Below are 14,684 nucleotides of genomic sequence, written 5' to 3' on the forward strand. Positions count from 1 at the left end.
ATTCAGGGCAACAACAACATTATGAATCACATTCAGGGCTACAACAACATTATGAATCACATTCAGGGCTACAACAACATTATGAATCACATTCAGGGCTACAACAACATTATGAATCATATTCAGGGCTACAACAACATTATGAATCACATTCAGGGCTACAACAACATTATGAATCACATTCAGGGCAACAACAACATTATGAATCACATTCAGGGCTACAACAACATTATGAATCACATTCAGGGCTACAACAACATTATGAATCACATTCAGGGCTACAACAACATTATGAATCACATTCAGGGCTACAACAACAACATTATGAATCATATTCAGGGCTACAACAACATTATGAATCATATTTTAGGTCCCTTGCCCCAGGCCGTCCTGCAGAGCTGGTGACTGACAATTGTCGTCTGATGTGTTCCTCCTCTCCTCAGATCCTGTCATTTGTCCTCCATACTGTTGTGAGAGGCTTCATCCACTCTGCAACTGGAGGTCTCTACGCTGCTGTGTGAGTACTGGCATCACCCTGGGAGGGTGTGTGAGTGAGTGAGTGGTGGTGAGTGAGTGAGTGAGTGAGTGAGTGGTGAGTGGTGGTGGTGAGTGAGTGGTGAGTGAGTGAGTGAGTGAGTGAGTGAGTGGTGAGTGAGTGAGTACCTGGTATCAATATGAAAACTGTAAATTGATTATATTCCCTCTCTAGGTACCCATCATCTCAGTTTGGCAGTCTGACGGGGATGCAGTCTCTGGTGTCTGCTCTGTTTGCTCTGTTCCAGCAGCCACTCTTCATGGCCATGATGGGCCCTCTGAAAGGAGACCCACTCTGGGTGAGGATACACACACACACACACAGAACACACTCAATCAACTCAATCAAATGTCTTTATAAAAACATTTTTACATCAGCAGTTGTCACAAAGCAGAAACCCAGCCTCCGGTGGCTCGGAAAAACTCCCTGGAGAGACAGGAAGCTAGGAAGAAACTTAGAGAGGAACCAGGCTCTGAGGGTGGCCAGTCCTCTTCTGGCTGTGCTGGGGAGAGGAACCAGGCTTTGAGGGGTGGCCAGTCCTCTTCTGGTTGTGCTGAGGGGAGAGGAACCAGGCTCTGAGGGGTGGCCAGTCCTCTTCTGGCTGTGCTGGGGTAGAGGAACCAGGCTCTGAGGGTGGCCAGTCCTCTTCTGGCTGTGCTGGTGTCATTGGATTGCTTGCTCTGTAACTCAGTAACTCAATCCACTCAGGTCGGATAGATAAAAAGCCTGGGATGTCGTGAGAGAGAGCGAGTAATCCAGTGACTCAGCCCCTGTAATAGGGTCAGAGGCAGAGAATCCCAGTGGAGAGAGGGGAGCCGACCAGGCAGAGACAGCAAGTGTGCTTCATCACTCCAGTGCCTTGCTGTTCACCTTCACACTCTTGGGTCAGACTACACTCAACCATAGGACCTACTGAAGAGATGAGTTTTCAGTAAAGACTTAAGGGTTGAGACCGAGTCTGCGTCCCTCACATGGATAGGTAGACCATTCCCTAAAAATGGAGCTCTAAAAATGGAGCTCTTAGAAATTCTAGGGACAGTAAGGGGGCCTGCGTCTTGTGATCGTAGCGTACGTGTAGGTATGTACGGCAGGACCAAATCGGAAATATAGGTAGGAGCAGGCCCATGTAATGCTTTGTAGGTTAGCAGTAAAACCTTGAAATCAGCCCTTGCCTTAACAGGAAGCCAGTGTAGGGAGGCTAGCACTGGAGTAATATGATCACATTTTTTGGTTCTAGTCAGGATTCTAGCAGCCGTGTTGAAGTTTATTTATTGCCTCATCCGGGTATCTGGAGAGTATAGCATTTTTGTAGTCTAATCTTGATGTGACCAAAGCATGAATTAGCTTGTCTACAATAATTTTTGATGAAACATTTCAGATTTTCGAATGTTACGAAGATGGAAAAAGGCTGATTTTGAAATATTTTTTCATACAGTATGTTCCTCAAAAAGAGATCAGTGTCCACAGTAAAGACGAGGTCCTTCACAGTTTTATTTGAGACGACTGAGACGATATATCTTATACAATATATACCACATCATATATACCTTATACCACATCATATACACCTTATACAATATATACCACATCATATACACCTTATACAATATATACCACATCATATATACCTTATACCACATCATATATACCTTATACAATATATACCACATCATATATACCTTATACCACATCATATATACCTTATACCACATCATATATACCTTATACAATATATACCACATCACATATACCTTATACAATATATACCACATCATATATACCTTATACCACATCATATATACCTTATACAATATATACCACATCATATATATCTTATACAATATGTACCACATCATATATAGTGGGTTCGATTCCCAGGACCACCCATACGTAGAATGTATGCACACATGACTGTAAGTCGCTTTGGATAAAAGCGTCTGCTAAATGGCATATATTATTATTATTATATATTAACTGTACAACAAGATGAGTTGCCAGATCTGACAGCTTTGTTTCTTGGGACCTGGAAGCATCTCAGTTTTGTCGAGTTTAAACATAAAACATTTCATTATGTCTGAAACAGAGGCTTCCAGGGAAGGCAATTTTGGGGCTTCACCTTGTGTCATATAAATCTACAGCTGTGTTGTCTGAAAGTTGACATGTTTCCAAATGACGTCACCAAGGGGTAGAATATATAGTGGAAACAATAGTGGTCCTAGAATGGGGAACGTCAAAACGTACAATTGATTTGTAAGGAGACAAACCATCCACAGAGACGAACTGATCTCTTTCCGACAGATAAGATCTAAACCAGGAAATAACTTGTCCCATGTAGACCAATTAGGGTTTCTAATCTCTCCAAAAGAATGTGGTGTCAAAAGTAGCACTAAGGTCTAGGAGCTCGAGGACAGATGCAGAGCAGTGGTCTGATGCCATTAAAGGTAATTTACCACCTTCACAAGTACAGTCGCAGTGCTCTAAAACCAGTCTTCAGGAAGTCAGAGAGTTGCTGAGCAACAGCTTCTTTTTTTTTTTTTTTTAATTGAGAAGAGATTTTTTTATTTTATTTACCGGATCAAGAGGCTTTTTCAGGATAGGATTTATTACTGTCACATTCTCTGGTTGTGAGTTTGGTACTCATCCAGAGGATGAGGTCAATATAGGAGGACCAGGCACAGGAAGTAGCACAGGAAGTAGCACAGGAAGTAGCACAGGAAGTAGCTCTTTCAGTAGTTTAGTTGGAATACGGTCCAGAAGACAGCTGGAAGGTTTAGAGTTCACTCATTTTTGTGTCAAGAGATACAAAATGTAAAGGTTGAGTCCCTCAATTGATCCGAGGTCCTGTGCCTAACCCTAACAGGACAACTGAGTTTTGGATAAATATGATCCGAGGTCCTGTGCCCTAACCCTAACAGGACAACTGCGTTTTGGATAAATATGATCCGAGGTCCTGTGCCCTAACCCTAACAGGACAACTGAGTTTTGGATAAATATGATCCGAGGTCCTGTGCCCTAACCCTAACAGGACAACTGAGTTTGGATAAATATGATCCGAGGTCCTGTGCCCTAACCTAACAGGACAACTGAGTTTTGGATAAATATGATCCAAGGTCCTGTGCCCTAACCCTAACAGGACAACTGAGTTTTGGATAAATATGATCCGAGGTCCTGTGCAGACTCAGGACAACTGAGTTTTGGATAAATATGATCCGAGGTCCTGTGCAGACTCAGGACAACTGAGTTTTGGATAAATATGATTCGAGGTCCTGTGCAGACTCAGGACAACTGAGTTTTGGATAAATATGATCCGAGGTCCTGTGCAGACTCAGGACAACTGAGTTTTGGATAAATATGATCCGAGGTCCTGTGCAGACTCAGGACAACTGAGTTTTGGATAAATATGATTCGAGGTCCTGTGCAGACTCAGGACAACTGAGTTTTGGATAAATATGATCTGAGGTCCTGTGCAGACTCAGGACAACTGAGTTTTGGATAAATATGATCTGAGGTCCTGTGCAGACTCAGGACAACTGAGTTTTGGATAAATATGCATATTCAAAGAGCAGTCTGCATATTTAAAGAGAATCATTTGTTTTCTGTTTTTGATTTTACATTGAACTCTCTTTCTAAGCTAGTCGGATGACATACAATTTGATGAGCGCTATTTCCGTTAAAAATTCTGGAAGTTTTCTTCAGGGCTCGGTTATTTTCTGTATACTAGGAGCAAGTTTCTAATGACAGTTTTTAGAGGTGCGACTGACCCTAGGTATTATGCAAGGTTAAGTTTCAGTAATTGGTTAGGTGGAGAACTGATTTTTGTCCGAAAGTCTTATTGTAACTAAATTGAACTCTATTTCCCATGGTGCTCTAGGTGAATGTAGGCCTATTGGGGGTCAGTATGCTGGGCTTCCTGCTGCCTCTATACCTGGTGTGTTTCAGACGCACACTGCACCGCCAGCTACAGGACAGAGACCAGGACTCGAAGATATACCTCAAGATCAACGGGTCCAGCAAACCTGAAGCTTTCGTCTAGAAAAGGGAGAGAGTGAGGAAGGTGGGAGGAGATGGGAGGGAGAAGAGGGGAGAAGAGTGTTGCTCTACGTTGAATCTGCAGAGGACACACACATACACACAGATATCTACACACGCCCACACACACACACACATACACACAGATATCTACACACGCCCACACACACACTTTTGAAGAGACCCATGTAAGAACTTCTCCTCTTGTCATGAAAACATACTACCTTGGACAGACACTAAGGACTGAATAAGAGCAAGAACAAGAGAGAGGGGAGAGACTGTGAAAGGAAAGGGTCATCAGCCCCCCCACTTCTTCTTCTCCTCTCCTCTCATGTTCTCCTCTGTTCACCTCTCATGTTCTCCTCTCAGTTCTCTTCTCAGTTCTCCTCTCTTCTCCCCCCCCTTCTCCCCTCTTCTCTTCACATACAGTGCTCACTACCCCCCTCCCTCCCTTTCTAGCTCTGAAATGACATCCTATGCCTGGATGTCCCACCTAGCTATCTTAAGATGGATGCACTACTGAGTTTGTAGATGATGCTCTGGGAGGAGTTCAGGGTTGGTAACCATGGTGACAGACAGGATGGGTGGTGTTCTACAGTTGATAGCCATGTTGAAGGACAGTGGGAGGTGTTCTACAGTGGGTAACCATGGTGACAGACAGTTGGAAGTGTTTTAGGGTTGGTAACCATGGTGACAGACAGGGTGGGAGGTGATCTACAGTTGATAACCATGTTGAAGGACAGTGGGAGGTGTTCTAGGTTTAAGGACCATGGTGACAGACAGGATGGGAGGTGTTCTACAGTTGGTAACCATGGTGACAGACAGGGTGGGGGGTGTTCTACAGTTGGTAACCATGGTGACAGACAATCGGGGTGTCTCTAGCGCCAGGCGACCCACCATTACGCACACCTGTCACCATCATTGCGTTCATTTGCGCAATATTGGACTCACCTGGACTCCATTACTTTGCCCCTCTATATCTGTCTGCTCCTCAGTTTGTTCCCCGTGTCAGCATTATTGTTACTATGTTTTTCCTGTCCAGGCCTTTGTCCTTGTTTGTTTCTTGTCTGTTATCCATTAAATGTTCACTCGCTGTACTTGCCTCTCGTCTCCCAGCGTCTGTCCTTACAGGGAGGTGTTCTAGGTTTGTTAACCATGGTGACAGACATGGTGGGAAGTGTTCTAGGGCTGGTAACCATGGTGACAGACATGGTGGGAGATGTTCTAGAGTTGGTAACTACCTGACACAAACACACCTCATCCAACACCAGCCACCATGGAGACCAACTACCACCAAACATCTATTCATCCATCTATTCATCCATCACTATTTATTCTCTGGTTCGGAATTTTTTTAAATTTCCACCTGATCAACCAGCTGAGCTTCATAAAGATATGGTTGAACCTTTCTAGCTCAGGCGTTCCGCTAGCGACCCACCTCGACAACATCCGGTGAAATTGCAGAGCGCCAAATTCAAACTACAGAAATATAAATATTTAACATTCATGAAAATACAAGTGTAAAACATCAAAATAAAGCTTAACTTCTTGTTAATCCAGCTGCTGTGTCAGATTTCAAAGAGGCTTTACGACAAAAGCACACCATGCAATTATCTGAGGACAGCGCCCCGCATACAAAACCATGAAAACATTTTTCAATCAGGCAGGTGCGACACAAAAGTCAGAAATAGAGATATAATAAATGCCTTGCCTTTGAAGATCTTTTCTGTTGGCACTCCAAAAGGTCCCAGTTACATCACAAATGGTCATTTTGTTCGATAAAGTCCTTCTTTATATCCATAAAAACATCAGTTTGCTTTCGAGCGCTTCAGTCAATAATCCACCGGTTTCCCTCCTTCAAAATGCATACAAGATGAATCCAAATAATCCAATAAACTTCTCCAAACAACGTTTATAATAAAACCTTGCGTACCCTAATAGCGTAGCCTAGTGGTTAGAGCGCTGGACTAGTAAACGGAAGGTTGCGAGTTCAAACCCCCGAGCTGACAAGGTACAAATCTGTCGTTCTGCCCCTGAACAGGCAGTTAACCCACTGTTCCCAGGCCGTCATTGAAAATAAGATTATGTTCTTAACTGACTTGCCTGGTTAAATAAAGGTAAAAAATAATAATAAAAAATTTAAAAATACGTAAATAAACAATACAATTTAAGACAAAGAATAGTATGTTCATTACCGGAGATAAATAACAAACAACTTGCTTTCCTCCAAGCGCATGGAAACACTACAGCCAAAATGGGAGCAACTAAAAACCAGCCTGAAACTTTTTCTAAAGACTGTTGGCATCTAGTGGAAGCCCTAGGAACTGCAATCTGGGAGGTTTTTGCCTTATAATAAAAGTGACAGCCAGTGGTAGGCCAAATGTTCTTTTTTGGGGATGTCCTCGGGGTTTCTCCTGCCATATCAGTTCTGTTATACAGTTATACAGACAGAATGCTAACAGTTTCAGAAACTTTAGACGGTTTTCTATCCAAATCTATCAAGTATGTGCATATCCTTCTGGGCCTGAGTAACAGGCTGTTTACTTTGGGCACACTTTTTATCTGGACGTCAAAATACTGCCCCCTACCCAAGAGAGGTTAACCGACTGACTCAAAATACTGGCCCCTACCCAAGAGAGGTTAACCGACTGACTCAAAATACTGCCCCCTATCCAAGAGAGGTTAACCGACTGACTCAAAATACTGCCCCTACCCAAGAGAGGTTAACCGACTGACTCAAAATACTGCCCCCTACCCAAGAGAGGTTAACCGACTGACTCAAAATACTGCCCCCTATCCAAGAGAGGTTAACCGACTGACTCAAAATACTGCCCCCTACCCAAGAGAGGTTAACCGACTGACTCAAAATACTGCCCCCTACCCAAGAGAGGTTAACCGACTGACTCAAAATACTGCCCCCTATCCAAGAGAGATGAACCGACTGACTCAAAATACTGCCCCCTATCAAGAGAGGTTAACCGACTGACTCAAAATACTGGCCCCTACCCAAGAGAGGTTAACCGACTGACTCAAAATACTGGCCCCTACCCAAGAGAGGTTAACCGACTGACTCAAAATACTGCCCCCTATCCAAGAGAGGTTAACCGACTGACTCAAAATACTACCCCCTATCCAAGAGAGGTTAACCGACTGACTCAAAATACTGCCCCCTATCCAAGAGAGGTTAACCGACTGACTCAAAATACTGGCCCCTACCCAAGAGAGGTTAACCGACTGACTCAAAATACTGGCCCCTACCCAAGAGAGGTTAACCGACTGACTCAAAATACTGGCCCCTACCCAAGAGAGGTTAACCGACTGACTCAAAATACTGGCCCTACCCAAGAGAGATTAACCCTGACTCAAAATACTGCCCCCTAAGAGAGGTTAACCGACTGACTCAAAATACTGCCCCCTATCCAAGAGAGGTTAACCGACTGACTCAAAATACTGCCCTACCCAAGAGGAGTTACTGACTGACTCAAAATACTGCCCCCTATCCAAGAGAGGTTAACCGACTGACTCAAAATACTGCCCCTACCCAAGAGAGGTTAACCGACTGACTCAAAATACTGCCCCCTATCCAAGAGAGGTTAACCGACTGACTCAAAATACTGCCCCCAAGCCCAAAGTGGGCTGAGAGCTGTGATTAGGTTGTATAAAGATATGGTTATATATGTGAGAACTATGATTAGGTCTGAAATGATGCATTCAGCTCTGCTCCTAAAATAATGGTACAACATTTTTCTCAAAGTTAATATAGTATGTCCCAAATGGCACCCCTTTTCCTGAATAACTACCTAAAGCAGTTTTCATATATAACTACCTAAAGCAGTTTTCATATATAAACACTTAGTAGTTTTCATATATAACTACCTAAAGCAGTTTTCATATATAAACACTTAGTAGTTTTCATATATAACTAGTTGAAGCAGTTTTCATATATAACTACCTAAAGTAGTTTTCATATATAACTACCTAAAGCAGTTTTCATATATAACTAGTTAAAGCAGTTTTCATATATAACTAGTTAAAGCAGTACACTATGTAGGGTGCCAACTGGGACGTAGCACCAATGGAGTTGAGGGTTTGGAACGGCCACAGGTCTCTTCTATTCTGTGCTGTCATGCCACTTCTATGCTGCTGTCTGTTATTTTACATAGAGATAGATATTTATGTGTTGTTGTAAATGATAGTATACCATTATTGACAGACATAAAGGTAGCAGTACTGATACTTGTATTGATTTATGGTAAATCATTGATGATTAGGGATCTATAGTTACAATGTTGGGATCAGTCTGGAGCACACAGAGAAATGCAACACTTTAACCTCTGACCTCTAGCCCCTGTAAAGGCATTATCCTGAATATCTCATCAGGTCTTCTGCTTTAGGTTTCTCTATATTTTTTTTGTGGTGATCAATCTCTTGAATCTGATCTGATCATGGACTTCAAGAAATTAAGGAAATATCTTAAATGTTCTCATTGTCTAGTTTTTTAATTAACACGGTGTGTCATTCCATATGCTTGATATGTAATGATGATGATGATGATGAAACCCTTTTTTTATGTTTCACAATTTTTTTTAAAGATTCCAATGATTTTTCTTTGTTTATTTATTTTGTGATAATTCTTCTGTATTAATTGTCGAAGAGTATCCGGGGAGATTTCAACTTGTTTCCCCACAGCAAAATGTCATGAAAAGGGGTGTGAGTAAGGAAAACGTTCTCTGTGGGACCCACCAGAATACTCGCTCCTACTGGTGAGCCTGGTCTTTACGTGGACAAAATGACCAGTAGTCCTGCAATACAGGCAACTCTTAGTGTGAATCCCGTATAGCCATTCAGCTGGAGACAGACTAGCTCTGCCTAGTTGCATTGGCTCGGGAAGTGGTGAATAGGCAGCCTTTGGAGATTCTCGGGGCACCTCGGGTTCTCTCAGCAACGGAGCCGTCGGAAACTTCCATGATGCCTCGGAAGCGAGGTGGAATCCTTGGGTGGTGAGCGTCAGAGCGTTCCATCCGATACTCCGTGCCGGAACATGTCGAACAACACTTCTATGTTCTCAGCTGCCAACCAGCTGGCAACCAGACAAACAGAGAACACAGGTATAAATACACTGGATATAATTGGGAAGATGGGCGACACCTGGAGGGGTGTGGAGACAAACATAAAGACAGTTGAAACAGATCAAGGTGTGACAGATATAATGTATATACATATTATAGTCCTCTTATAGTCCACGACGACATCACGGAGCTGGTGGATGTTAGAGACCTTGCACTCCTCCATGACGACATCACGGAGCTGGTGGATGTTAGAGACCTTGCACTCCTCCACGACGACATCATGGAGCTGGTGGATGTTAGAGACCTTGCACTCCTCCATGACGACATCATGGAGCTGGTGGATGTTAGAGACCTTGCACTCCTCCATGACGACATCATGGAGCTGGTGGATGTTAGAGACTTGCACTCCTCCATGACGACATCATGGAGCTGGTGGATGTTAGAGACTTGCACTCCTCCATGACGACATCATGGAGCTGGTGGATGTTAGAGACCTTGCACTCCTCCATGACGACATCACGGAGCTGGTGGATGTTAGAGACCTTGCACTCCTCCATGACGACATCATGGAGCTGGTGGATGTTAGAGACCTTGCACTCCTCCATGACGACATCACGGAGCTGGTGGATGTTAGAGACTGCACTCCTCCATGACGACATCATGGAGCTGGTGGATGTTAGAGACCTTGCACTCCTCCATGACGACATCACGGAGCTGGTGGATGTTAGAGACCTTGCACTCCTCCACGACGACATCACGGAGCTGGTGGATGTTAGAGACCTTGCACTCCTCCATGACGACATCACGGAGCTGGTGGATGTTAGAGACCTTGCACTCCTCCATGACGACATCACAGAGCTGGTGGATGTTAGAGACCTTGCACTCCTCCACGACGACATCACGGAGCTGGTGGATGTTAGAGACCTTGCACTCCTCCATGACGACATCATGGAGCTGGTGGATGTTAGAGACCTTGCACTCCTCCATGACGACATCATGGAGCTGGTGGATGTTAGAGACCTTGCACTCCTCCATGACGACATCACGGAGCTGGTGGATGTTAGAGACCTTGCACTCCTCCATGACGACATCATGGAGCTGGTGGATGTTAGAGACCTTGCACTCCCTCCATGACGACATCATGGAGCTGGTGGATGTTAGAGACCTTGCACTCCTCCACGACGACATCACGGAGCTGGTGGATGTTAGAGACCTTGCACTCCTCCATGGACGACATCATGGAGCTGGTGGATGTTAGAGACCTTGCACTCCTCCATGACGACATCACGGAGCTGGTGGATGTTAGAGACTTGCACTCCTCCATGACGACATCATGGAGCTGGTGGATGTTAGAGACCTTGCACTCCTCCATGACGACATCATGGAGCTGGTGGATGTTAGAGACCTTGCACTCCTCCACCTTCCGTTTGAGGATGCCCCACAGATGCTCAATAGGGTTTAGGTCTGAGACATGCTTGGTATACGCTGTATATGATATGGTATAAGTTATATATGGTATAAGGTATATATGATATAATATAAGGCATGATATGGTATAAGGTAAAATTATATAATATAAGGCATGATATGGTATACGTTATATATGGTATAAGGTATATATGATATAATATAAGGCATGATATGGTATAAGTTATATATGGTATAAGGTAAAATTATATAATATAAGGCATGATATGGTATAAGTTATATATGGTATAAGGTATATATGATATAATATAAGGCATGATGGTATAAGTTATATATGGTATAAGGTATATATGATATAATATAAGGCATGATATGGTATAAGTTATATATGGTATAAGGTATATATGATATAATATAAGGCATGATATGGTATAAAGTGCAATATCATATGAGCTATTGTGGCAGACGGCAGGGAGAGGTGAGGAGAGCGGTTATTGAGGGAGATACCTTGCAGCTCGCTAGCTCCACCCCCAAGCCTTATATGGACTTCCTGCCCCAAAGAGGCGAGGCTGTGAGTCGTTAAGCCAGGGATTGCTTGGAGGTAAAGGAGGAAGCTGCCTGCACAAAGGGGCAGAGTAAGCAGAGAAAAAGTTGCTTTATGAAGAGTGGGAGAAGAGAGAACCATATCAGTGAGATTACCCGTTGTGACCTGGGCTGTCGGATCACACTCGGATTGACTGAGGACCCGAGTTTTAGGATTTACCCCTGGAGAACGGATTGTGGACTGTGAAGTAATTGGTGAATTCCACGTGCATCCCCAGTGTACAAAACTCCCTAATAAACTCCCCGTTTGCATTCAATTTGTGCTACTGGTGCATGTTTTGTTACTGAACTTGGTGACTTGGAAACCCCACACCCTTGAGTCTGCTACACTATATATGATGGGCGGCAGGTAGACTAGTGGTTAGAGAGTAGAGGAGGTAGGTAGACTAGGGGTTAGAGAGTAGAGGAGGTAGGTAGCCTAGTGGTTAGAGAGTAGAGGAGGTAGGTAGCCTAGTGGTTAGAGAGTAGTGGAGGTAGGTAGACTAGGGGTTAGAGAGTAGAGGAGGTAGGTAGCCTAGTGGTTAGAGAGTAGAGGAGGTAGGTAGCCTAGTGGTTAGAGAGTAGTGGAGGTAGGTAGACTAGTGGTTAGAGAGTAGAGGAGGTAGGTAGCCTAGTAGTTAGAGAGTAGAGGAGGTAGGTAGACTAGTGGTTAGAGAGTAGAGGAGGTAGGTAACCTAGTAGTTAGAGAGTAGAGGAGGTAGGTAGCCTAGTGGTTAGAGAGTAGAGGGAGGTAGGTAGCCTAGTGGTTAGAGAGTAGAGGAGGTAGGTAGCCTAGTGGTTAGAGAGCAGTGGAGGTAGGTAGACTAGTGGTTAGAGAGTAGAGGAGGTAAGTAGCCTAGTGGTTAGAGAGTAGAGGAGGTAGGTATCCTAGTGGTTAGAGAGTAGAGGAGGTAGGTAGAGTAGTGGTTAGAGAGCAGAGGAGGTAGTTAGCCTAGTGGTTAGATGTAGATGGGAGGTAGCCAGTGGCTAGAGAGTAGAGGAGGTAGGTAGCCTAGTGGTTAGAGAGCAGTGGAGGTAGGTAGACTAGTGGTTAGAGAGTGGAGGAGGTAGGTAGCCTAGTGGTTAGAGAGTAGAGGAGGTAGGTAACCTAGTGGTTAGAGAGTAGAGGAGGTAGGTAGCCTAGTGGTTAGAGTGGAGGAGGTAGGTAGCCTAGTGGTTAGAGAGTAGAGGAGGTAGGTAGCCTAGTGGTTAGAGAGTAGTGGAGGTAGGTAGACTAGTGGTTGAGAGTGGAGGAGGCAGGTAGCCCAGTGGTTAGAGAGCAGAGGAGGTAGGTAGCCTAGTGGTTAGAGAGTAGAGGAGGTAGGTAGCCTAGTGGTTAGAGAGTAGAGGAGGTAGGTAACCTAGTGGTTAGAGTAGAGGAGGTAGGTCAGTCTAGTGGTTAGAGAGTGAAGAGGTAGGTAACCTAGTGGTTAGAGTGTAGAGGTGGCAGGTAGCCTAGTGGTTAGAGTGTAGAGGAGGTAGGTAACCTAGTGGTTGGAGTGTAGAGGAGGCATGTAGCCTAGTGATTAGAGTGTATAGGAGGCAGGTAGCCTAGTGGTTAGGGTGTAGAGGGGGCAGGTAACCTAGTGGTTAGAGTGTAGAGGAGGCAGGTAGCCTAGTGGTTAGAGAGTAGAGGAGGTAGGTAGCCCAGTGGTTAGAGAGCAGTGGAGGTAGGTAGACTAGTGGTTAGAGAGTGGAGGAGGTAGGTAGCCTAGTGGTTAGAGAGTAGAGGAGGTAGGTAACCCAGTGGTTAGAGAGCAGAGGAGGTAGGTAGCCTAGTGGTTAGAGAGTGGAGGAGGTAGGTAGACTAGTGGTTAGAGAATAGAGGAGGTAGGTAACCTAGTGGCTAGAGAGCAGAGGAGGTAGGTAGCCTAGTGGTTAGAGAGCAGAGGAGGTAGGTAGCCTAGTTGTTAGAGAGTAGAGGAGGTAGGTAGACTAGTGGTTAGAGAGCAGAGGAGGTAGTTAGCCTAGTGGTTAGAGTGTAGAGGCAGCAGGTAGCCCAGTGGTTAGAGAGTAGAGGAGGTAGGTAGCCTAGTGGTTAGAGAGTAGAGGAGGTAGGTAGACTAGTGGTTAGAGAATAGAGGAGGTAGGTAACCTAGTGGTTAGAGAGTAGAGGAGGTAGGTAACCTAGTAGTTAGAGAGTAGAAGAGGTAGGTAGCCTAGTGGTTAGAGAGTAGAGGAGGTAGGTAGCCTAGTGGTTAGAGAGTAGAGGAGGTAGGTAACCTAGTGGTTAGAGAGCAGAGGAGGTAGGTTGCCTAGTGGTTAGAGAGTGGAAGAGGTAGGTAACCTAGTGGTTAGAGTGTAGAGGTGGCAGGTAGCCTAGTGGTTAGAGTGTAGAGGAGGTAGGTAACCTAGTGGTTGGAGTGCAGAGGAGGCATGTAGCCTATTGATTAGAGTGTATAGGAGGCAGGTAGCCTAGTGGTTAGAGTGTAGAGGGGGCAGGTAACCTAGTGGTTAGAGTGTAGAGGAGGCAGGTAGCCTAGTGGTTAGAGAGTAGAGGAGGTAGGTAGCCCAGTGGTTGAGAGTAGTGGAGGTAGGTAGACTAGTGGTTCGAGAGTGGAGGAGGTAGGTAGCCTAGTGGTTAGAGAGTAGAGGAGGTAGGTAACCTAGTGGTTAGAGAGTAGAGGAGGTAGGTAGCCTAGTGGTTAGAGAGTAGAGGAGGTAGGTAGACTAGTGGTTAGAGAGTAGTGGAGGTAGGTAGACTAGGGGTTAGAGAGTAGAGGAGGTAGGTAGCCTAGTGGTTAGAGAGTAGAGGAGGTAGGTAGCCTAGTGGTTAGAGAGTAGTGGAGGTAGGTAGACTAGAGGTTAGAGAGTGGAGGAGGTAGGTAGCCTAGTGGTTAGAGAGTAGAGGAGGTAGGTAGCCTAGGGGTTAGAGAGAGAGGAGGTAGGTTGCCTAGTGGTTAGAGAGTAGTGGAGGTAGGTAGACTAGTGGTTAGAGAGTAGAGGAGGTAGGTAACCTAGTAGTTAGAGAGTAGAGGAGGTAGGTAGACTAGTGGTTAGAGAGTAGAGGAGGTAGGTAAACCTAGTAGTTAGAGAGTAGA

General features: G+C 44.7%; 1 protein-coding gene and 1 long non-coding RNA gene across 9 annotated transcripts; both read left to right on the forward strand.

Annotated features, from left to right (window-relative positions):
• Positions 1-443: 443 nt before the first annotated feature.
• LOC127926507 (large neutral amino acids transporter small subunit 4-like) lies at positions 444-5,593 on the forward strand (the record flags this gene model as incomplete). Its single annotated transcript, XM_052511886.1, has 3 exons — positions 444-517; positions 710-833; positions 4,407-5,593. Coding segments are annotated over 3 exons (360 nt in total), but the record flags the coding sequence as incomplete, so codon positions are not given.
• Positions 5,594-6,394: 801 nt separating this feature from the next.
• On the forward strand, positions 6,395-9,747 carry LOC127926508 (uncharacterized). Of its 8 annotated transcripts, none has more exons than XR_008124301.1 (4): positions 6,395-7,454; positions 7,538-7,873; positions 7,951-7,992; positions 8,115-9,747. It is a non-coding gene; the product is annotated as an uncharacterized LOC127926508 (long non-coding RNA). The 8 variants fall into 8 exon arrangements; XR_008124302.1 differs by lacking the exon at positions 7,951-7,992 and having other exon boundaries at positions 6,395-7,245; positions 7,287-7,454; XR_008124295.1 differs by lacking the exon at positions 7,951-7,992.
• The last annotated feature ends 4,937 nt before the right edge of the window (positions 9,748-14,684 follow it).

The sequence above is a fragment of the Oncorhynchus keta genome, unplaced genomic scaffold (assembly GCF_023373465.1).
Source record: "Oncorhynchus keta strain PuntledgeMale-10-30-2019 unplaced genomic scaffold, Oket_V2 Un_contig_7667_pilon_pilon, whole genome shotgun sequence".
Classification (NCBI taxonomy): Eukaryota; Metazoa; Chordata; class Actinopteri; order Salmoniformes; family Salmonidae; genus Oncorhynchus; species Oncorhynchus keta.